The sequence below is a fragment of the Octodon degus genome, unplaced genomic scaffold (assembly GCF_000260255.1).
Source record: "Octodon degus isolate 3935 unplaced genomic scaffold, OctDeg1.0 scaffold00045, whole genome shotgun sequence".
NCBI classification, from domain to species: Eukaryota; Metazoa; Chordata; class Mammalia; order Rodentia; family Octodontidae; genus Octodon; species Octodon degus.
Window position 1 is genome coordinate 3,495,310 of NW_004524621.1, and position 24,296 is coordinate 3,519,605.

The 24,296-nt window shown below is 49.4% G+C and overlaps 1 protein-coding gene across 5 annotated transcripts in view; it reads right to left on the minus strand.

The window, feature by feature from the left end:
* Nucleotides 1-9,031: 9,031 nt before the first annotated feature.
* The window catches only part of Slc37a1 (solute carrier family 37 member 1), a 66,209-nt gene continuing 50,944 nt past the window's right edge, over nt 9,032-24,296 (minus strand). For 4 of the 5 annotated variants that reach the window (XM_023716027.1, XM_023716026.1, XM_023716025.1 and 1 more), the window contains exons 11-20: nt 21,274-21,399; nt 19,914-20,004; nt 19,078-19,140; nt 18,649-18,734; nt 18,147-18,195; nt 17,207-17,280; nt 16,926-17,004; nt 12,528-12,625; nt 10,544-10,608; nt 9,032-10,131 (exon numbers count right to left, since the gene is read on the minus strand). In XM_023716027.1, the coding sequence (XP_023571795.1) occupies nt 10,116-10,131; nt 10,544-10,608; nt 12,528-12,625; nt 16,926-17,004; nt 17,207-17,280; nt 18,147-18,195; nt 18,649-18,734; nt 19,078-19,140; nt 19,914-20,004; nt 21,274-21,399 (747 nt within the window). In that variant the 3' untranslated portion in view covers nt 9,032-10,115. Of the gene's footprint in view, nt 10,132-10,543; nt 10,609-12,527; nt 12,626-16,925; nt 17,005-17,206; nt 17,313-18,146; nt 18,196-18,648; nt 18,735-19,077; nt 19,141-19,913; nt 20,005-21,273; nt 21,400-24,296 lie in introns of those variants that run through there. The other variant, XR_002821275.1, reaches the window with a different exon arrangement.

A 24,296-nucleotide genomic window follows, 5' to 3' on the forward strand; every position in this document is an offset into this window, starting at 1 on the left:
CATCTCCAGCTACATCTTTTCTTTCCTTTCCTTTTTTTTTTTTTTTTTTTTGAGACAGGATCTGTCTCATTTGCTAAACTGCCCATTCTGGATTTGAATTTTCTGTCTCCCTGGTTGGCCTCCCAGATTGCTGGGATTATAGAAGTACACTGCCACACCTAGCTCCTGCATCCTGTTTGAAGCCTGTTTTGCACTTGCCCCAGCTCATTTGCTCACTGAGCGGTTTGTTGCCCTGCGAGAACACACTTTGGTGAGGGCAGACCTGGCTCACCTTTCTTGCTGTCTTTGTACTTGTTCAGCTCTGGCAGGGTGTATGCACTGAGTGGAGGATGGATGGATGGATGGATAGATGGCTGGGTGGTTGTCATCCCACAAGTAGGTTAGAAATCACAGCACTGTCCCTGGATCTGGTGTTTCATGAGACCAGGCACAGGAATGTCTTTATGGAACCAGAGTCTTTGGAGGGAGAACTTCTTGAGCTGCAGATGCTTGATGTAGGGTGAGGTGGGACATGGCTCCACACAGAGGCGGCTTTGCATCGCCTCTTGAAAGCATGCCAAGATGCCACTGTCCCCGAAAGCAGCCTGCTGGCATGAAGTGTGTTGTTGTTTTCCTTTTGCTATCATCTTTAACTTCAGCTGTGCTACTTCTGAGTGTACAAGACACATGCATGTAAGACACATGGACAACACAGAAAACCACCTATCAGCCAAGATGCTTCCAGAGAGGTGGAACAAGGAGGAGGCTCCATGCAGGTGCACATGCATGCACACGTATGCACATTCACATGCACACATGCACACATGTGGATTCATTTCAAGGGGCCTGGGTCTGTAGGTAGGTGGCAGGGAGGGAGGGCAGCATCCTTTTGCAGGGGCCAAGGGGAAGTACCAGGGGAGTTTCCTCTTCCTTGGAGACCACAGTGTGGCCCTGTAGGCCCCCGTCTGCCTGGACAGGGCTGATCCTCCCTGCTGTCTCATCCGGGAACTTTCACAGCTTCTGAAGAACCTCTTGCACACCTTGAAACTGTGCTTGGTAGAGCTCTGGGTGCTCCCTCTGGCCTTGCTGACACAGGAAACTGACAAAGTTTTATTTTTATTTTTTTCTGTATTTGTTTTTATGGATTTGTTCATTTTTATTTTATTGAGAAACATATCAATGAGACAGTTTCAATACTGGTTAATAGGACAGCTTAAATAATTAATACATTGTACATTGTTATCTTCTTAGTGGTTATCCATAGTACAAGATGCAGACAGAATATCCTGTCCAAACACTATTAGTATAAATCTTTCTTCTCATTGAATTAAGTGAAAGTAGCTGTATATCCTAACTATTCTGCATATACAGATACAGAATGGTCCTTCCTTTGTATCCCCTTTTTTGCTTAGTCCTGTCAGAAATGGGTATTCCATTGGCATCTAAATACTATAGGTGAGTGAATTCAGCAAAACAATCTAACACAGTCCAGGAGTCCACAATAGTAGTGGGTTATCCACAGAAGTTGTTGACTTGAGCCTTTCATAGCTCAGTGTATTAATATGGCTTTACTTTATATACCTCGTTTTTATACTTTCCTGCTGGATGGTTAAGACCAAGATTAAGCAAGACCTGTATAACAAGAAATGTAAACTTGTATCTGATAAGATTAGTCAAGTACTCTCAGGATTTATCCTGTAACCCTGTACTGCAGTTTGTAGATCTTTCAAAGGGCAGAAGGATTTTTTTTTTTTTTTTTTTTTTGGTGGCCTCAGGATGCCTTCAGGGCAGGTGTGCCTTTGGCTAGAGGATCTGCGGATCTAACCACAGCATCCTGAGCTTCACTGCTTTGTTTAAGCAGACACTTAAACAACTGAGCTAATGCGCAGGCCCCCCTGACAAAGTTTTAGAGGTCTGGAAATGAACAGCCCACGCAGCCACACATTCATGGAGAGCCAGCCACACCTTGATCTAGGCCACCTGAAGGCTCCATGGGCGATGGGCCTCCCATTAGAGCTGGACCATGGCTGCCGCTTTGGATGGTGCTTGTCACTTCTTGCCCTGCAGACTGGTTCCCAGGTGCATGTCTCCATAGACACCCAGGGGCTGTGACCCAGGCCCCGCCAGGTTCTAGCTTCAGCCTGTAGGGCTGGGAGTGGCCATGGGGGTGTGCACTCATCCTTGAAGCAAGCTGCTTGGGCAGATGGCTGTCACCACCCCAAACTGCACTTGAACCAAGTCAGAAATACCTTGGGTGAGGCGAGAAGTCTGAGACAGGACTGTCAGGCTGTCTGCCATCTGCTGACTTTGACTCAAAACAGTCAAAATTAGTTAAAATGGATCTTTTTTTAAAACTCTGGTGGACCGGTGCACACTAACACACACACACACACACACACACACACACACACACACACACACACACACGTGTCAGAGCTGTAACTATGAGCCATTTGGCATTCTCAGAAAACCATCAACAAACATACTTGAAAGAGGAGAGAAGTAAAGATATTTGGGCCAGGTCCACCTCGGCCTTTCATGGAAACAGGAAAGGAAAACAAATATCAATACAGCCTGGATGAAGTGCTCCACCCCCTGCTCCTCCTGAGTGTGGCAGCTACCTGCCTCCCCCAGTGCTGACAGGGCAGGGGCTCCTCCCACCAAGACAAGAGCAGTGCCACATGCTGCTCTTCCCACTGCAGGGGCAGGAAAGGGACCTGCAGTGACCACGCATGATTTCTGGCAGCCTGCTGCGCTGTGCTGAGGGCAGAACTGGTGTTCCTGGCTCTAGGAGGCAGCACCAGTGCCTTCCCTTCCAAGGCTGTGTAGTGCGTGTGGTGGACACCTGAGGCTTTGCTGCAAAGAGCAGGCCGGTGTGGAGATGCGGAAGGAGAAAGCTGCAGTGGGAAAGAAGCCAACGCTCACCCTAATTGGCCGCATTGTGGAGACCCCATTGTGGCCTAGCCACATTGGGAAAGTGACAGCTCAGTGACATCCTGGGGACACGTGGGAGCTGCGGGCCTAGGACGAGACTTCTTGGAGACTCAGGAGGGTCCAGTCCTGCTCCCCCACCAAGGTCCTGAAGGCTGGGCTCCTTTCAGATGTGCAGCGTGCGGACAGCTCCTTCGCAGGGTGGCTTTGATGGTCGGGACTGGATAGTATGCAGACAGGTGAAGCACTACTTTTCCATGTGACTTCAGTGGTAAAAGGTGCCCTGGGGCCCTGCTTTGTCTCTGGATGGAGCCATTTCTCCGGGGACTGAGCCATCACCAGGCACGTTCCAGCAGTAGTGGGCTCTGCGCCACAGGCCTCCGTGCTTCCGGAATGCTGCTGCACTTTCACTTTTGGTGGTACTGGGTCTGGCACCCTGGGCGCTTGCCTTGGGCTGTATCTTCAGGCTTTTCTTCTTTTGAGACAATATTATCTCACTAAGTTACCCACGCTGTGCTCGAACTCGGATTCCTCCTGCTTCAGCCTTCCAGCATAATGGGATGACAGATGTGCACAACCACATCTGGCTCACTGTTGCATTTTTTTTTTAAATTTATTTATTTATTTATTTATTTATTTATGTGTGTGTGTGTGTGTGTGTGTGTGTGTGGCCAGCTCAGCCCACCAGGGGGCGGGGCTGGCTGGCATGTGGTGCTGGGGGATTGAACCGCGGTCCCTGTGCTTTGCTAAGCTTGTTCTAAGTAGGTGCTTTAGACCACTGAGCCATCTCACCAGCCCCTCACTGCTGCATTTTGAACAGCACTCTGAAGCAGTCTTTTTTGTTTTTAATGGTACCAGGAATTGAACTCAGGACCCTGCGCTTGCCAGGTGGGCACTGCGCTACGGAGCTGTACCACTGGCCCCTGGGCTGCCTGCCTATCTGTGAAGCTGAAGTGAGAAATTAGGGCTGTGGGTTTTGACTCACTTCTATTTTTATTTATTTTTCCATTATACAATTTTTATTTCTCTACACTTACTCACATAAACTACAAGGTTTGATTTGCTTTGGATAGTTTTCTCCTTTTAATTAGGAAAATTTCCAAATTATGCAAAATTTTCACTGCTGTATTTGGAGCACAGAGCACTGGACACCCCCTACCAAGGCCAACCTGTTGTGACATTATTAACTTTTCTTTCTCAATCTCTCCTTTTTAAAGAATTAGTATTAATTTATAAATTTATTAGTTCCAATATGTTAAGCAATTCTTGACAATCTTTTTTGTGCTGAAACTATTTCTAATTTAGAACCCCGGTCTTCAAGCCACTTTCTGTTCTGTTTGATGATACTATCATAAGGTTTTGGATAATATATACATTTATTAATATGAGACTTTTTTCACTTTATTTACTAGTGGAATATAAAAATTGAACTCTATTCATTAATCTTGCTAAAATAATTATTGAAAAGTTAGTTTCCATATTTTTGAATCTTCTAAATAAGTCATTTTTCTTTTTTTTTTAATAAGTTATCTTTTAATAAGGTCTGTTTTCTTTTCTAGTTTCTTTAAAGATCCTTTATGTAATACTCAGTTTTAATGTATAAAAGCTTGGGTTTCTCTTTTTCAACTGATTTCATTCACACTTTGAATATTTTATTCAGTAACATGAATAAATTTAAAAAGCATCTCATCTATTTTATTTATTTACTACTTTTTCAGTGCTAAGAATTAAGTGCAGGGCCTTAAGCCTGCTAGGCACGTACTCTATCCCTTTTTTACGTCCTCAGCGCTTCTCGTCTGTTCTACACATCATCTCCACACCTTTGACCCACTTTTACTTGGCTTACCTTGATTGACAGGACTAAGTCTAACCATAGTAAAACTTCTACTTCCTTGATAGGTATTTGAGTTATAGTTGACCTGAGAGGATATGACAATTTTAGATGGCATGAACAGAAATTTCATATAATACATCTGATTAGTAAGTATTTTTGATAAAAATGTTGCCTCCACTTTCTTCCCCCCCCCCCCGGAAAACAGTGTAACATGTGTTAAAAGTTACCTCAATTCTAGGAGACAGTGATTAGTTCAAATCAGATTTGAGCAGGTGCTCCATTCTGAAAGTAAAACCAGGCTCGGTGAGGGTTTAAACACCTGGGCCTCTGCACATCTTATTTTGTGAAACATTCCATATCAGCCATATAAAGTTACACTCTAAATACAGCATATATTATATATATATATATATATATATATATATACTTTATATGCTACATTGTTAAATATTAATATGAGAAGAATATTAACAATATTAATTGTTAAATATATCAATACTAACATTTGTCTTAACACAGAATAATGAAGAAATAAGTAGGGTATAATTCAAAGAGATGCAGGGGCTGGCAATAAATGACTAGTTATTTCTATGTTTTTAATAAGCAATGATTATTGAATCTACAGAAGCCTCTCTATTCTATAGCTACCTGGTCGACACCAGCTTTGGATATTACCAGGGAAAATAGGTATACATTTCTAAAAAAAGTTTTTGCATTATCTCCCCTTACATATCTCAATTTCTGATCAGATTTAAGGTGTTTCCACCAATCCTGTGCTGAAGTTAGAAACTGTCCCCCCTCCATAGGAGCTTGCTCATCAGCACGCACCGGTGTGGCGTCTGTAGCCAGGCAGCTCACTTGCTTCCCACTGCACTTCCGTTCAGGGCTCCAGTACTGCCCCCGCCTACAGAGCGTTTAGGTTAGCGGGGCCAATGGGAATCGGGAGTTCTGAGTTTCCGAATGCTAGAATTTCAAATGTAATATACAACTTTTAGAGAAGAGTGAAAGTGAAAGAAAATAAGAACACAAATTCTGTCCTTGAGAATTTGCAGCTAATGAATGACCTTTGCTCGTCCTTCATGCTTTAAAGTTATAGAACCTGGGAAGGGATCTACATTCTAGATGATGTTAAGCAGCAGTGTCATAATATATGACAAAATATTAGCATAGTGCAAAGCTATGTATGTTAAAATTATTAAATATATTAATTTGTCTTAGAGTAAAATTCTGAATCACCTCTCTTTTAAAAATATTTTTTATCCTCTTTTAAAAAAAGGAAAAATGAAGAATTATGTAGAGGAATAATTTTGAAGAGATGAAATGGCAATCAATGACTAATTCCACTTGTTAAATGTTTTAATAAGCGATGATTTCTATCACTCTGTGTTTTATGTTGGTGAAGTAAGGACACTGCCACATTCAGGAGTAAGCTGCTAGGAAATGGAATGCTATCTTATGAGTGAAATGCTTTCGGTTTCACAATTTAACAGATTATGCTGAGTGATAGGCAATGAATAAGTAACTAATGAATTGGTACAGAGGAAGTGAAATATCTAGAGTAGCTTATACACACCCTGAAATGTTTTAACATTGATCACAACTGTACTTCTCCCTCTTCAAAATTAGAATCAATCTGTTTTCATTAAGAATTAAAAATAAGATGAAGGGCCGGCCAGATAGCTCAGCGGATTAAAGAGCCTTCTTAGGCAGAGCGCAGAGGCTGGGGTTTGATCCCAGGCATGCCGTGCTGGCCCTGCTCCCTGGAGTGCACTGAGACAGGGATTGAGACTGGGCGCGGTGGTACACACATGTAATCCAGCACTTGGGAGGCTGCAAACAGGAGGATCACTACGAGTCTGATCTGTGTAGTGAGACTCTGTTCACCCTGTACTACATACATAAAAAAAAAAAGGATGAGATAAAATACTGGTTTTTGCTTGTGGTTTAAGGACAAAAATGTTTAAAATTTTGTGCCTGTGTGTTCTTTGTGTGATGTTCCAGATAAAAACTTGAAAAATTTAATTATGATTAAAAATTCACTATAATATTGGGCATGGTGGCCCAGGTGTGTAATTCCAGCAGCTGGAAGACTGAGGCAGGAGGAGGATCACTGTGAATTTGAGATCAGCCGGGGCGACATTGTGAGTTTAAGCCAATCTGAATTACATAGTGAGACCCTGTCTCAAAAATCAACAAAGCAAACAAAAAATCACTATAATGTCATGGCCATGAACTAAGAAATGAAGTCTCAAAGCCAGTGAGTAACATGATAAAATTTAACTCAATGGTAACTTCATAGAAATCACTTTATCCCCCTGCAATGGAGTTATTATGCCTTTTTAAAATTTTAGCTTGGTGGACACCCACCCATCCATTTTATGGTGAGTATCAACACAGAGGCCTTCACCACGACCTCCAACACAAGCTCCTGCTCATGAACAATGGTGCTGGAGATGTTTCAGATGCAGCCTTCTGGACACAATACTTCTTGTCCCTGGATGCTGCTTGTCAACTGACACACAGCTGGCACTAAGTCTATGGGTTTGCTCAACAATTTCTTAGCTTTATTATTTTTAAAAGCCTCAGAAACTTCTCTAGCCAATATACCCATTCACCTGGTGATTATTTATGCAAACTATCTTCAGTGAGAGCAATTTCTTTATGCTCTGGAGCAGGTCATGTCTTTGATTTTCTTCTGACAGGACATTCTTTCCTACCTTGATCCTTTGTGCAAATTTTAGATGAAGAGCCACTTGTTTCACAGATGTACAACCAAGGTCCTGCAGGCCCAGCCACTGTCATTCTGTGTTGCTACTGTCACATTCTTAGTCCCAAATGCTCTGCTCCATTTGAGTCAGCCACTCTGCCTCTCCAGTGATGTCAGCCTAACTCTCCTCTTCTTTCTTACACGCTGGCCAAGTCACCTTGTTCCCCAAGGATGTGCAGCTGGCCAGGAGGATCTGCGGTATTCAGGCAGGACTTGGCTGAGGGGCACTGGCTCACTTTCGGAAGAACTTATTTTCAGAGGATTTTCCATGCTGGTGACTGGGGGCTGCTTTGCTCTCTCCAGACAGAACAAGGGAGCACAGGTCTGAAGCTGGCCAGGTACCTCAGTAGACTGAAGCAGGAGTGTCTCTTCCTCTGACTGCTAGTCCTAGCATCAAATGCTCCCTTGAATGGGACACCTCAAGGACATCCCCCACCAGCAGCAGGTGCATTTTCATGGGAGCCTCCTATCAGGTATTTGTAGATGGGATTGTCTTAGCCACTGTTCAAGGTGAGGATTATTTTTGTACCAAAATCATACTTTTTTTTCCCCTGAAGAGTCATGGCAAAACATTCCTTTCATGAAGGGTATTTCAGCTAAACTGCTTTTAAATATGGCTGCATTTCCTTTTTTTTTTCTTTTAAAAAAAAACAAACCCAAACCAACCCACTGATCATATCAAAGGTGTTCACTCTCAGGGTTGAGCCTGGAAGGCCTGGGGAAGTATGGCTGCTCTTTTTCTGTGTGATGGTTTTCTTCTAATACTGAGTAAGTGGAGCTGGGAAGACACCGCTGTGACCCCAGGGCTTCCTGCTGCAATACAGATGGCCAGCAGGGTCTCCTTGGGACCTTTCTTTCTTTCACATTTTTTGTCTTTTTGAGACAGGGTTTCACTATGCAGTTCAGGCCAGCCTTGAATTCATTTTATAGCCTAGGCTGGACCTGAACTTGCAGGGATCCTCCTGCCTCTGCCTGGGATTACAGGCACGCACCATCATACCTGGCTGCTTGGGACCTTCCTAAGAGGGCTCAGCATGGGCTCTGTTCAAAGAATGTGGCTTACTAAACAGTGCTCTGTGCTCCCAGCCCACGTTTCCATGGCCCACCCTCCCCTGGTGTAGCACTTAATGCTGCAGCTGAACACCAGGAAGGGCACAGGCACTTTGTGTACCAGGAGAGAAGGGCAGGTGGCCTCTCTTGGAGGTGGAGGCCCAGAAGGACAAAGGATCCATGCAGAGTGACCTGGAGGACACTTATAATCACTCAGTGGTCCCGGTGACCTCATTCTCAGCAGGAAATTCTGTAAATGTGTTAGTAACATCTAAAAAAGCAGCGAGAGAGCAGCAGAAGAACCGGGATGGGCCGGCCACCCCTGCAGGCCCCGTAGTGTCACAGCAGTGGGGTCATGCTCAGAACATGGTCACCGGCTCAGGAGACAATGTATACTTGGGGCGCAGAGACTACACACCCCACAACTCCAAGCACACCTCCTCTTGCCCTGTGTGTGTCGTGTCATTCACAGTGAAGGACAAAGGTTAGGATAAAATCTCCAAGTGCCTGGTTTGCTGGGTCCTCGGCTGAGCCTCATGCTAAGGAAGAGCTCCTTGGATGCGAGCCCTGTTCTTCCAGACTCCTGTGGATCCAGTCCTGGGAGACCAAAGCCACACACGAGCAGTAATGACTCATTCTCTGTGTATTTTGCTTGCATTTTTGTTTTTCTGATACCCATTTTATTTCAAAGGGCAGATAAATATTTTGCTAGATCCAACCCCAAAAATCAAATGATCAGAGAACCATTGTAATTTATCTTAATAAATAACAAAATGCCACTTACATGTCTTAAACCTTACATAACACAAAATACATTTTAAATAAATAACCCCCGTGGTGTGTACTTAGAAACAGCCTGGTGTTGGTGCATGTCTCAGAGGCAGCCTCTAGTCCACGTCTGGCCTCCCTGGACCCGACCCATAGCGCACAGCATGGCAGGCCCTGGACAGCAGGAGCTCTGACTGCGCCCTGGTGCCTCCATGGCGCTGCTAGCTCATTGCTTCAGTCATTCGCGCTGGACACCTTCAGCTTCCAGGTCAGCACTGGGCACAGACGAATGGGAGAAACCCCCGAGTGACTCCTGATGCATGGAACTGTCTTGGTTTCTGAGCAGTGCCCACAATTCCCAGAGCCACGTGGAGCTGGGGTGTCCCTGTGCCCACATCTGTCCCCTCCCTCAGCACCTGTGGGCTCAGGAAAGGACGCGATGGCTGGAGCTCCCAGGCTGTGGCTTTAGCATTCAACACTGGCACACCTGACAGAGGCTATGCCCAAGGGCACTGGTCACCTCCAACACTGGCATATGCTAGATCAGGGTAGCCAGGGGCTGCATGGCTGTGAAGCTGGGGCTGGACGGCTGTGTCGTCTTGGGCTCGAGATGCAACTGCAGTGTCCCTGTGATGCCCACCGCTGTCCTGGATGCCTGTCAGCTTACTCAGACCTAGAGTTTCTAGCTCAGTTCTGTGTCATTCTAGGCAGGACAGGATCCTTGTTTAGCGTTGTGCAAAGGACAGTTTGTGAAGGACAGGACAAGCTCCTCCACAGGACTCACGGTCAGTGTTCCTTTAGCCTGAAAGAAAAGGATGGCATAACAACAGGTCCCCTGGCTGGTGCTGCAGGTGCAGGAATACAGACCCCACGCAGCCCAGCTCTCTGACCCCTACCCTATCCTAGGGCCCGCTGCAGGAGCAGGAACCAGAGGATGGAGGGAGGTAGTGACAGCAGCCAGAACGGGAGTTCTGGCTGGAACTCCTGGCTCGCAGTGACCACACAGGGCAATTTCCCTGCTGTCTCTTTGCTGCAGCTTGGAGGGTTGACATAGTTGCCCACATAGAGGCCTGTATCAGGGAGGACACAAAAGTACATGCATGGGACAAGCTATACTAAGGACAGGTGAGTTTGTTCTTGTTAGAGAGGTGTGGAGGCAGATGAGTGGCCCTGGAATGGCCTTAGTCCCTAATAGAGGGCCTGTGTGGACTTACGGAGCTTGGTTTCCCGTTGCTGGTCCAGGGCAGCTCAGCTCCTTGTGGATGAGGCGGACCAGGAACTGTAAGGATAAAGATAGGGCATTTGTGAACCCAGGGACCTAAGCAGACGGCAGGTGGGGCCTGGGGTCACCCAGAAGCCTACAGCTATTGAGACCCAGCTAGGCCTGCCGGGCCATGAATCTGCCCATTCCTTGCACCGTGGGCCATGCCATGGTGCCCAGCCTGCAGGCCGGGGCCCAGCTGTCTCTCACAAGGTCCCTGGAGTAACCAGGACACACAACTGAAAGCAAGACTTTTACAGTAAACTTTAGCTGGCATTACTTCTGGGTCTGGAACAGTTAAAACTTGTCCAACCACAAATGTCCAACAGGAAAAAAAAAAAAAGATAATGGAGACAGGGTGGTCCACAGTCATGGTGATAGTGGGAGCGCCGGTGAATAGCCACCTCCAGACTGTGTTCTGCACAGTGCTAGCAGCTGAACCTGGAGCAACCCCAGCCTTGCCCTGCCCCTCTACCACCTCACAAGCTTTCTATGCCACCAAGTATACCTCACTTCCTCTGTGTTGCTAAACGTCACATTAACCCTCTGGGAGGGCTGCCCTGGCCTGTGTAGTGCAGGGCACTTTGGGGCAGTGGGGTGCCAGTGTGGAGTGCTGGGGTCTATTAACCTCTACCACCCCCGCCACATTCAGCCAGGGATATACAGGGAAGAAATGTCATCTCCTCAGGGCCTAGGGTTCTGGCAGCGTCTGTACATTCAAGCTACCAATAATGGGAAGGTTTCCTGTGGATTACACTCTTGGCTGGCCCAGAGACAGGTTCACAAGATCGGGGGAGGGGGTTGCGGCAGGGAGATATGGTACTCAGAGCTGGTGGCCAGTCAGACCTTGCTGGACAAAACTCCAACTCTAGCCATTCCTGCAGACTGGCCACTGTGGGCCTAGCCAGTCGTATAGGTCCAGAGCTGTCCTCTCCACCTGGGTGATGGACTACAGTGGTTGGGTCCCCTCGATCTCCCAGAACCTTGAGGCATTGCCTTGGGTGGCTGAGGCCCCAGCCTCTGCCTGATGGGGTGGAAGGTGACACAAATGCTGGTCTCCAAGAGCAAGCGCATTTTAGGCTTGAAAAGACCAATGCCAGTGCATCCTCAGCAGACCCCTGGACCTCCTGGTAGCAGGTACTTCCTCCACAAAGGACATATGCCCCTGGATGCACTTTGTCCAAAGACTTCACCCATGTAGGCTGCTGCTCCCTCTGGCACCATGCAACTGACTTGGACCTCCCCACTCTTTTATACTGTCCTTTCCAAGTTTACACACATCTAAGTTCTCAGTAACTGGGGAAGAGGCTGGTTCAATCCCTCTACATCTCTGGGGGACAGCCCCTTCCTCTCCCTCCTTGTTCCTAACTATGAGGCAAGCAGTTTTGCTGTGCTGCACGCTCCCACCATACTGTGCACCCTGCCAGAGGCCCAAGGTGACAGGACTGACCCATCACAGGCAGAAACTTCCAAAACCATGAGCCCAAATCAGCCTTCCTCTTCAGAAGTTAATGATCGCAGTCCTCTGTCATACATGAGGAAAGCCAGACACACAGCTTCATGTGGGCAGCAGGCCCTGCCTGCCCTGCCCGGCTCTGGACGTGACCTGCATTGCTCCTTCTGACAGGCCTGTCCCTGCCAGGCTTGCTGTGACAGGCAGAACTTGTGTACAAGATGGTCTGGGGACCTTTTGGGTCACACTAGCCCAGAGGAGGCAAAAAAAGAGCTTGCACTGTGGCTTTCCTACACCCTGCTGAGATTAAAAGGTGCTGGGCCCACCTACTTGTTTCCTGACACATACAGATTTCTTCACAAGCAAAAGAAGGAACCCGAGGCCACGACCTGGACCAAACCTCCTGGGGAGAAGTTTGCAGCATGTGGCCAGCAGCCACAAGACGCTCCGTGGAGCCACTTGGGCTGACAGTGGGTCAACTCACCAGTAAGGCACACGCATCTGCAAACATCAACATATAAAACACGTTGCTCCATCCAGACGGGGAGATGAGCCCAGCCAGCAGGGGGCCCAGGGCTGCTCCTGAAACAGGACAGAGAATGTGCCGGCGGTTTGAGGAGGGCTCGCCACTGACCATTTAAACCCTTGAGGTGGACAAGCAACGCAGAACAAGCTCAACATCCTGCTTGTGTGGAAAGAAAGGTAAACCTTCATGTGCCACCTGCAGATGGGCAGGGTGAAAGGCTAATCATGCTCAGTGACGGCAAGGGACATGGCACAAACCACCCCTGGAACCAAGCCTAAATCTACCCACTGAACTCTGAAATGTTCATATTTAGATCCAATATCTGATGTTTATTGTCACTGTTATTGAATTTATGTAAAGAAACCCGAGTCCAATGCATGACCCTGGGAGCTACTCTTGCACTATGAAATTCTTACTTGGTAAACATGAACAAGCACTGAGTGCTAACGCTTTCTCCATGTCAGCTTTCCAATGCTGACTGTGCACTGTAGCTGCTGCATGAGAGAATCTATCTTCAGCAAGAACACCCTGAGTAACTTGAGTAGAAGGCCTGTCAGTAGCTCAGAGAAAGTACCCATGTGTGTACTTAGGAGTATGTGCAGAGTGTGTAAATATGAGGCGCAGCATAAAGCAAATGTACTACAATGCCTGTGGTGTTTCTGTACTATTTTTGTACATTTTCTGCAAGCCTATAATTATGCTAAAATATTCTTTTGAAACTATAAAAATGAAAAAAAGCACTATCCTCCAAAATGTCCAAAGATATGTATCTTCAGGCATTCACTGCAGCTGTTTGGAAAGCTTTCCTGATAGGGACTGGGACGATCCCAGCACAAGTGCAGGGTGGTGTGCTTGGGAGGATGCACGGCAAGACACATGGGCGATTTTACAGCTGCGGTTACTGGCGGAGATTCCACACCCAAGAGCAGCCGGCAGTGCCTCCAACTGTAAGATGCTGACTTTGTTCGAGAGCTTCACTATAGTCACTATTTCACAGCCTGAAGAGCAATGGAAGTTTGCTCCTCAAAGACAAGAATACCTTCAGGTGGACAGGGTCACCAACTTTGTGCTTGTCAAACACCATGAAGAAGACCATCATCAACTCTCAGGTCACAAATTCACAAAGAGAAAGGCAGAGGAGAGAAGGCATGGAGCTTTGGAAGAGGACAGTGGGCACTGCTCCTGTGTTTCTGGGACATGCAGTGGGGACTCCATGCCCAGTGAGCCACACTGTGGAGACCAGAGTCAACATGCTTTCCACAGAAAAGACCCCACAGAAGCATCAGGGGACAATTGAGGCCCACCCGCATCTGAGGAAGACCCCATGCAAAAGACAGCCAGGAAGCTGGGAAAAGGCGGGGAGAAAATCCCCAGGAAACTAGTATCTCAGCTAGCAGAAGATGAAGTTGAGCCTTAAAGTATTTCTATTTCTGTGGATGAAATTGGGTTCTTTCATTACTGGCAATTTCACAAAATATATGCCGCAAACACTGCAGCTAAGGAAGACCAAAAGGGCAGAAAAATGAAGTGTTCAGTACAGCATGGGGAAAAAGTGAAGCCAAGAATAAGAAAAGAACAAGAAGACAGGTAGAAAGGAAAAGAAATGACGCTGGAAAGTTAATCCTGGAAGTCCAATAGTCCAGTGTTTTCCAGAAAGAAGAAACAAACCAAACTAAAAACAGGAAGGAAAACCAGAATGTCTAGCTGAAGCTGATTTTCTCTTTGGAAAGTAGGTGGCACTGGCACAGACATCGCCAGAGGTAAGTCAGGGAGTGTGTGACAGCCAAACCTCGTCTCCTTCCACGGAGCTTGGGGTCTTGGGGAGCAAAGGAAAGCAGCTGGGCAAGCTCCGCAGGGAAGCATTTGTTCCCTGGTGGGCGAGAGGCCCTGGGTTCTCCCCAGCAACAGCAACAAAAGAAAAAGCAAAGAAGAAAGAGCTCAACACCGGTGCACCGGAAGAACAAGCAGCTGCGGAAGCGGGGCTGAGCAGCGGGCAGCACTGTTACCTGGCTTCTACTGTGAGATTGTGTTTTACTTTGATAAAATAAAAATCAAGTTGGAAAAATGCAGGGCAAAGCTTCAGGCTCCACATGCAGAAGAGCAACATCAAGCCTACGCACGAAGCGGTGGGCCTCTCTGCTGGAGTCTTTGTCTGCTTTTGTCTTGTTGGGCAGCTCCGAGGGGGGAGGAAGTGACTGAGAAGAAGCCTGCATGCTGTTTCCATGGCAACCGTTTACTGCCAAGTGGCAGGAGTGCATGTGGTGCTGACTCTGACCTGGTCTGGCTGCCACAGAGCCAGGGTCAGAGATGCCCAACTGCCCTGCGCCCCTCCCACTGGCCACTTCTCTCTCCTACAGCCTGGAGCACTGTGGCAGGGCCTTCTCTGTGCAGACCCGGTCTCTCTCGGCTGCTACCTCTACTGCACCCTCATTTTAAGAACACTATCAAACAAGTGTATTTTTTACCTGCCTCCTTTTTAAAAATCTCAGATCTCTGCTTTACCATAGAATGTTACCAGCAGACCTTCAAATTAGTGTGAACAAAGAGCATCCCTGTGGGTGTTAGACTAACTCACAAAGAACTGGGGTGGGGAATGGTTGTCCAGAGTGACACTGATTAGCGCTCAGCATGCCCAGGCTCTTCTAGAACTGGAAAAGGGTGGGCTATTCGCTCCTAGGACTGCCACCAGGCCTGGCATCAGCCCCTCCCTTCTCTCTTCCCAGGCCTGTCCCGAGAGCCAGGGGTGTCCCTGTGAGAGAATATCAGAGGAGTAACCACATCACCCAATAGACCAAAGCCACTAGGAGGCTGCTCAGCTGCTGGTGGAGATCAGCGCCAGGGTCCTTCTGAACATTGATGACCTTGTCCCATCTTAGGACAAGCTGGATCTGTCACCTAAAGCTGAGAATGGCAGCAAGAGTGTGGAGCAGGGTGCCTGTGCCTCAGGCACGTGAGGACCTGGTTCTGCCCATGAATGTGATGCCCAGGGGCCTGCCATGTCCTGTCTACAACCTAGCCCCTTTCAATGAGTCCTTTGTTAGCTCACAGGGGACATGGCCCAAAGAGAGTGACTCCTGAACTTCTGGGATGGCCACCAAGTGGCGGAGGTGAGTGACCTGAGGGAAGAAGACTGCTCTGTTCCACAGGGGCTGCACGGACAGTGGGGAAGGACAGGGTGGTGGGAGGAGGTGGAAACTTCCAGATGCCACAGCGCCCTTGGTGTGTGGGGAGGCTTCATGGAAGGATGGCGGGAGCCAAGATTTGGGGCACAGGGGACGTGCTGGCTGGGCGATTGCTTTTTCCTTTGTTTTGTTTTTTTAAAAATTTTATTTGTGTGTGTGTGTGTGTGTGTGTGTGTGTGTGTGTGTGTGTGGCCAGCTCAGTCCACCAGGGGGCAGGGCTGGCTGGCATGTGGTGCTGGGGGATTGAACCACGGTCCCTGTGCTTTGCTAAGCTTGTTCTAAGTAGGTGCTTTAGACCACTGAGCCATCTCACCAGCCCTTTCCTTTGTTTTTGTGGAACAGGATGGAACCGAGCATTTTGCAAATGCTAGGCAGGTTCTCTACCACTCAGCTTCCCCGGCCCTTTTCATTCTTTTGAGACAGGTTTTGCTAAGTTGCCCAGGTTGGATTTGGACTCATGATCTCCTGCCTCAGCCTACTGGGTAGCTACAACAGCTGGTGCCACCCACCCAGCTGTCAGATGCTTCTGAGGAGCAAGGAGGAGTGACTGTGGTGGTGGGAAGGATGCCAAACTCCATATCCTTGGACAAAACCTTTGGGTGTCCCCCCACACCCAGGAGGGGTCACAGAGGCCACAGGACAGCCAAGGGCAAAGCCTCTGCCATGGGCAGCAGGAAGGCTAGCAGGGTAGGCTCTGTTGAGCTGCCCCTGATGTGGTCCCACCATCCTGACCATGACCATGTAGTCACGTGGGCTTCCTGGTTGGCTCGGGCATCCCTAGCAGCCTGAGCTCCACTTTTCAGGGACAGGAGTCTGGTGTCACAGTCCCTCCTTGAAGGAGCATGGCTATGACTGCTTGGCACAAGAAAAGCCCAAGGTGAAGCTCCTGGGATGGCCACGTGCCTGCTTGTCCCCTTAGGGGTGCTTGCTTGCATATGTACTGTCTCTTTTAAAGCCCAGCAAGGCATAGTACCAGCATGATGCTCCTTCAAGACAGTCTGGTAGGACATTACTGAGAATGTAACATTGTGTGAGCAGTGGGGATCCGCCTGCTTCCTTTTCCTGCTTTACCCTACCAGTTTTCTAACAAGGACAGCTGGACCAGGCCCTTGTTAGAATTCAACAGCTCCTCTCTGCACCATGTACAGAGCTTTGGGGTGATGACTGAGCGTACCTATGGAGCCAGTCCCGTCGATTATGGCTGTCACTGTGGAGAGGGCGTGGGAGTTTCCTTTCAGGCTTTTATGCGTGCCCTATGAGAGAGCAGAGTGGATGTTAAAGATCTCAGCAGCAATAGAAATGAGAAGGGAACCCAGGCCCTCCACAACAGCATGTTCAACTGACTTGCAAAACAATCCCATAGGTGAGAACGATTCCCATGAGGAAACTTAACTCTGCCCCACCCTGAGTGTCCCTCCCGGTCACATACGATGGGGCAGGTGCCGGGCCACTCACCAGGTCAGCAGAGACGGCAGTGGTGATGAGTGCGTAGGGCCCGCTGACCAGTGCCCCGCTGAGCAGCAGCATGGCTGAGGGAGAGCAGACAGTGTCCTGGGAGAGCCTGCAGTGGCCCCGGGAAGCAGGAGGGCAAGGAGAGGCCATGTGGCCACCAGGGGGCCACGGGGAGACACAGATAACTTCCCTGGACTCTGACACATTTTCTAGGCTAGGGCTCATTGCCTGGAACTGGGATCCTGGCCCAGGTGGGAAGTGCCAGCCGGGAGGCTGAGGGGGGACACAGCCACATGCTCTGCCCTCATGGCCTGCAGGGGAGCTCCCCCCCCCGCCCGCCCGGTTGTGCTCCTGAAAAAGACTCTGGCCTGGCAGGGACTGCACACCCTTCCCACAGGCCTGTTTTCCAGGAGCTCAGTGGACTGTCACCCTCATGTCCTTCCACCCTGCCCACTTGCAGGGAGTAGGGGACACCTAAGGGCCAGAAGCACACCCTGAAGTGCTGCCTGCAGCAAGTGACACAGTCCTCTACAGCCACACATGGGCTCCAGAGTGCGCCACGAGGCCAGCTGGGAGAAGGAGGCCAGGCCTACCTGCCTGTTCCCTGGCTGATGATGGCAGTCACTCTACAAGGTTCTGGTCATGGCCAGGTGCAGGTCCCTGGCTGCTGAAACCCCGCAGGAGACATGCCTTTCACCTACCCCAGCTTCTGAGGGGCTCCTGCCCTTGGGTGCCTAGAGCCCTCCCAGTCTGACCAGGGGTCCACTCCCAACTCAGAGGGCCAGACTGGGCCCAGGAGTGAGTCAGTGCCAGCCTGTCCTGTAGAGGGAGGGCTTGGGCTGCTCAGCCATACCATTTAGCTGTCACACAGCTGAATTTGATACTAAGTTGCATAGACAAATGTGTGTAAAAGAAGGAAAGTAGCAGGGCTGCAGGCACTCACCGACTGTGGCTTCCAGGCCCATGCTGCTGACTGCAGAGAATACATACAGCTGTGGACAAAGAAGAAGGGCATATGGCTGGCGGAGGGCCATGCCCAGCCACCTACAGAACATGCAGGGTGCCAGGGTCCCTGGATGACTGAGGACTGCACCTTGTTGAGCAACAGCCACAGCTCAGTGGAGCAGCAAGTGTGGGAATAAGGGGCCACCAGTGTTGTAACAAACAGCAGTGACAGTCCTCGAAACCACACTGCAGTGGTGCAACTGTGAGTCCTGCTACGCAGAAGAGGAAACTGAGGCACACTGAGGGGAATCACTTGGCCACTATCATGAACTGTTAAATGCCTATGAGTAGCATGAGCCTTGCAGATGTGTGAGGTGGGAGTCCTAAAGGACATGCAGGGCAGCTCGAGGGAGGAGCATGCATGGGGGAGTCCCCAGGGATGGAGGAGCAGCCCCTGCCACACATAGTGGAGGGGACAGCACTGCCAGCAGGAGGCTGACCGTGGGTGCAGCGAGCAGCAGCATCAGGCCACAGGTGGAAGCCTGCTTCTCCAGCCGGTCAGAGATGACACCTGCCAGGATCCCACCTGCAACAGACAGGGCAGCTATAGGTGGGCACCACCTCATCCCTAGCCCAGGAAGATGGGTGAGGAAAGTGGTGGTGGTCATTTTGTGGGCGGCTCACCCCCATGTGGGGGCCTCTGGGTAAGCCACAGGGTGATCTTGGGGTCAGGCCTGAAGCTCTTTACCTGCCAGGGTCCAAGTGCTGCCACTGCGTGACCCACCCAGGGAGGGGAGCTGCTAGTTCAAGGTCAGAGGCCAGGCTGGCAGAGGGCACCCCCATGCTGAGGGACAGCTGAGGCCAGCCAGGCCCTACCGTGTGCAGCCCCATGAAGGCCTGCAGCTTGGGGCGGGAGGTGTGGAACTCACCGAATAGCCCCCCCACGTCGAACAGCGTGGACAGCTCTCCTGCCCTCTGCGCATCGAGGTGATCTGTGAAAGGATCGCAGGTGACCGAGTGAGGGTGCGCCCTTCAGTGGGCAGTGTGGCAGGACTCACACCAACGAGCAGCTGTGAGTTTGTTCCACTCCAGAGGGAAGGGAGGCACAGAGGGCTGACTGCCCTCCTGACTCCAGCTCCGGCAGTGGAGGAGGGCTTTGAAAAGTGACAGCTGGGAGCTGTGCCGTGTCGCCTGGTGAAATTCTGCTCTGTCTCAGGCCCCCCTAGCTCTCCAGCTCTGGCCCTGTTGCCTGCCCGAGCTAGACCTGCTTCTGCTCACTCTCTGGACTCTGTGCCAAGGGCCGGGCTGAGGTAACCTTCTCCACCGTCAGCATGGCTCCTACTGCTCCAGCGGTGACCTTGTCCTGGGTGCTGCTACCTTTACCCACGCTCTGCCCCCCCCCCCCCGGACACACTGTCTATCCCACAGCTTTGTTCTGTTGTAGTCCAGAGCTGCATCGCTGCTGGCCTCATGGTTAGCCCCCCTTCCAGTCAGAATGTATCCCCTGGAGTGCTTTCCATGGCAGGTTATGAGGGGGTCTCAGCCTCCCTGCCCAGGGCAGCGGTAACCCAGAATGACACGCAGGGGTTGGGAGCTGCAGCCTGGACAGGGCCAGCACTGAGCCCCTGAGGGCTCAGACCCCGGGTCCAGCTGCTCTCCTGTCTAGGTCTGGTCCTCATGTCCCCATACTCCAGGAGCCAGTGGATGTGAGGGACTGAGGTCACCAGGTCACACAAGACCCACTGCGTGCTGGTAACACACTCACCCACACTGGTGATGTAGAGTGGAAGCCAGAAGAGGAAGGTGTAGCTGACGAGCTTGGCAAAGAGCAGGCATAGAGAGAACTCGATCACGCCCTGCAGAGAAAATGAGCTGTAGGCCCCAGGGAGACTTGGCAGGGGTGCAGTGAACAGCAAGGATTCTACTCCCACCAGAAGGCTGTGTCCACAGGTGCCTTCCCAGAGGACCTGGTGGGGTGTGGCCTCACTGAAGAGCCACCCAGACTCCCCCACCCAGCCAGCCTCCTGTTAAGATAGAAATCTGAAGTCCCCAAAGCCGAACTAGTCAAGACAGGTGCGCCGCCCAGTTCCCAGGCCACACTACACCCTGGTACAGAGTGCACCCTACTGAGCCCAAAGTACTTGGGGTGGCTACACCATCAGGGAGGGCAGTTATTAAGCACACAGTTTCTAAAATAACTTTTATTTCAACTCTGCTTCTTGATGCATGCCTGTTAACCCTAGCCCTTGGGAGGCCAAAGCAGCAAGCCAGCCCAAGCCACACAGTGAGAACCTCTCTCAAAAACAAAAGATAAACAAGAAACCAAAAATAAATGACAGTCAGCATCGTGCACAGGCTGGTCCTCAGAGGCTTGAGCAGGGCCCCAGGGGCCAGGCCTGGCCCTGACAGTCACCGCAGGAGACAGCCTGACTCAACCTTACTGCTGCAGACCCAGTCTTCCTGCTCAGCCTGAAGTGGCAGTCCTTGCCCTTTAATTTCACAAAGTATTCTGAGGTTCAGGGTATACTGTTCTCATTTCTGCCTCATGGATAGTGCACGCTGCACATGAGACCAACACTCATCCCTCTGGTGCCCTGACTCTGTCACCCTGGGCCCAGCCTGGCAGTGTCCACTGGCCTCAAGGCTGGGCCCACTGTCACTGGCCACAGAATTTTCTAAGGCCAAAACAAATCCAGAGACCTAGAGCCCTGCGCCTCTCCAGTACTGCTCATTGCGTCTCCCACTCAAATGCAGGACAGTGGACCACAGCCTGTGCTATTGATGGCATGACACTGGGTGGAAACAGGGCTGGGGAGCGGCCGTGGACACTGGGAGGGAGGGGCCTGAGGCACGCTGGCCCAGAGCAGCCAGATGTTTAGATTTTCAAGGAAAGCCCTTCTTGTCTATGAGCTTTTTGAATTTCTAAATGGAGAAAATGAATCTTAAGAAAACTGTTAGTACATTAAGTAGAGGAAGTCTCTTAGCTACTTGCATCCCTGGAGCTCAAGGCTGCACTGCCCAGCTCATGCCCCACGTCTGCCCCACGAACTCTGATGCTATGTCACACCTGGCTGCCTGGAGACCACGCCTCTCACTTGCACACTCTCTCCAGGCACACAACTCACCGGGATCCTCAGGGCCCCTGTGAAGCTGATGGCCATGCTGCTGCTGTCCCCCGGCAGGACGACGATGTGGCTCTGGTGGATGGGGGTCTTCCCATCGGGCAGCAGCAAGCACTGCATCTCTGGGTCCTGGACACAAGTTCCATTAAAAAGAAGAAAAAGCAGGTGTCACCAGTGAGTAGATGGTGACACAACTGCAGCCAGAATTAGGCAGCAGGATCACCTGGCGATTCTTGCTTTGCACTCAAAGTCTTGAGGCTGTGTTGGGTGACACTCACCATAGTTGGCCACTGTTTTGCAATCATTACCATCCATAGGCTTTTATGAAACAGTATTAACATACAACATCCTCTAATCTAGAAATTCTAGACACGTTTGTAAGAAGTAATATGAAAAGTTAAAAAAATACTTGTACTCTAAGGTAGATGTCACATCATAGTAGAGAGAAATTTAGCCAATTAATTAAATTTAGCCATGTAAATGAGCACCTGTAGTTTTTAATCTAGATGAACCCTGGAGGCTGATCTACTTATGGACGGGGCTTTGGCAGGGTGATTAGACTGTGGGGGTCACAGCTGACTTGCTGTAGGGAGGCGGGGTCTGACCAGAAAAGGTGGGACTGGGGACATGGCCCAGAAGAGTTCACCTCCCTCCCTGGCTCCTCCCTTCTCTGCTTCCTGTCTGGCATGATGTGAGCAGCTGGCCATCCAATCTTGGAGCTACCTGACTGTGGATTAAAAATGTGAGTTATGTGGTGGCGCACACCTGCAATCCTATTGCTTGGAAGGCTGAAAACAGGAGGATCCCTGTGAGTCCAATCTGTGTAGTTAGACCTTATAGACCCTGTACTAAATACATTTAAAAAAATATGAGTTAAACTCCTCCTTTAAGTTTTGGGTGTCATGTATTATGTTTGAGCATCAAGAAAAGTAACTAAGACAATGATATATTTTGCAATTGTTAAAAAATATTTGCAAGATTTTAGTAAAATAGGGAAATGCTTGGAGTATTAAATAACATTATTCAAATTTGGATTTTCATTTTGACCTCAAAGAATGTTTAAATAGCCATCTATATAACCATATAACTATAGGATCTTTTTCTAGAAAGAAGGTAAAATCTGTACTAGTAGCTGTTACTCAGTGGTGGAAGTATGTATAATGTTTGAGGAAGATCAATAGGGAATTCTTTATAGGAACTTACACTTTTTAACGAGTTTGTTATGGACATAGTTTACCAGAAACATTATTTTAAAATTTTAGATCAATCCTGACACTTTATGACAGCTGACATTCTGGACATTCCTAAGGGACCCAGTTTGCACTCCTTAAGTGGAGAGCAATCTTAGCCATGGGTGGCTTTTCCAAGTCAGAGCAAGAATGATCCAAAATGCCCTTCAAAAAAAAAAAAATGTCCTTCAAAGGGCAAACCCATGAATTTCAGACTTTCCACAAAATCTGACAGGTTTTATATTTCTCTTACTACAACCCTTGTAAAATGGATTAAGAGTAAAATTTAAAAAAAATTTAAAAGGAAAAAGAAATAGTAATGGCTCTGTGTTCTACATCCTACCCTTGACATCCAGAATTCTCATCTGATGGAAAACAGACACTGAGGAAATGCCACTGTAGCAGTGCTACTCATAGTGGGCACTAGCACTGGTGTGTGATGCTGCAGGGCTTGGCTCCCTCACCAGGACAGACTGGCCTCAGAGCTGGTCTGTGACTGCACCTTCACAGTAGACTGCGCTACTGGGGATGAAATGACAGACCCCAGGCGTGACAGCCGAACATCCTCCCAAAACCCCATCCTAAAAGGCTGAGGAAGACAGAGCTAGAGCTGGAGCTCTAGAAGGCAATTTTACTAAATTAAGTTTCCTGGTGACCACACACAAGGAGCTCCGGACACCTAGGCTGGCTGTACCAGCTGCAGCAGCCCCCAGGACATCCTGGCCCAGGTAGAGGTGCAGGATATCATGGACCTCTTCGTGAAGTCATTAATCAGCACATGAGAGAGAGAGAGAAAACAAAGCACAGATGTGCCTGGAGGCTTTGGGGCCACCTGCAGCCCTTCCTGAATCTGTGAAGTGCCTCTGGGTACTGCCTACAGGACTGGCTTTGGGCTGTGACCACAGCTTGGCTCCTGCAGCAGCTGCCCATCTTGTCCAGGCACCCAATCTAGGTTTGTAGTTTTCAGGACACAGGGAAAGCCATGGTGGGTCCCCACGACACATGTGGGGCACTGCGGCCTCCCCTTCCAGATGAAAAGCAGCACCTGGCCAGATGAGACACGGGGTTGGGCACAGGCCATGGCTGCAGGCTTCCCGACAGTCCGCACTTAAGAGCCTCTCGGGCCTGCGTGTTGGATCAGGGCCTTCTTGGGCTGGGGACTCTGCTCCAGGAAGCTGCAGACAAGGCCCTGTCTCACCCTGTCCCTTGGGTGGCCTGGTGTGAGATCTGCCTGCTCCTAGATATGGAGCTGGCTTGTTGGGGGCGTGGGAGGAAACAGGCTTTCATGGGTGCGGCAAAGTGGTATGGGGCTGGCTTCACAGTCAGCAGCACCTTGGCACCCAGGACCTTCACTGTCCTCCTCTGGATGTGGTCTCTAAGTGCCAACCTGGAAGTGAGCAGAGGCTCTGGGGCATTTCTTGAGTTCATCACTGCTTATAATTTCACTAAGATTTAGGAACCAGAGGCATCGTCAGCTGCCACAAATAAATCCTTAGGCAGTAAAGGGAAAAATGCAAGAAGTTCATCTGGTACATTTGACCTTAAAGAGTTTGATGAGAGATAAAGCTGTTAGTAATCCCAACCATTAAAACTAAACTGAGAGGCCGGGGAGATAGCTCAGTGGAATAAGTGCTTGCCTGGCAAGTGCACGGTCCTGAGTTCAACCCCTGGTACCACAAAAAACAAGAACAGCAAAACAACAACAACAAAAACCCTAAACCTAAGATCCCCTGAGGCTCAGTGCAGTGAACTAGGTGGAAGGGATGCAAGGAGCTTAGAGAAGCAGTTGAGAGTGAC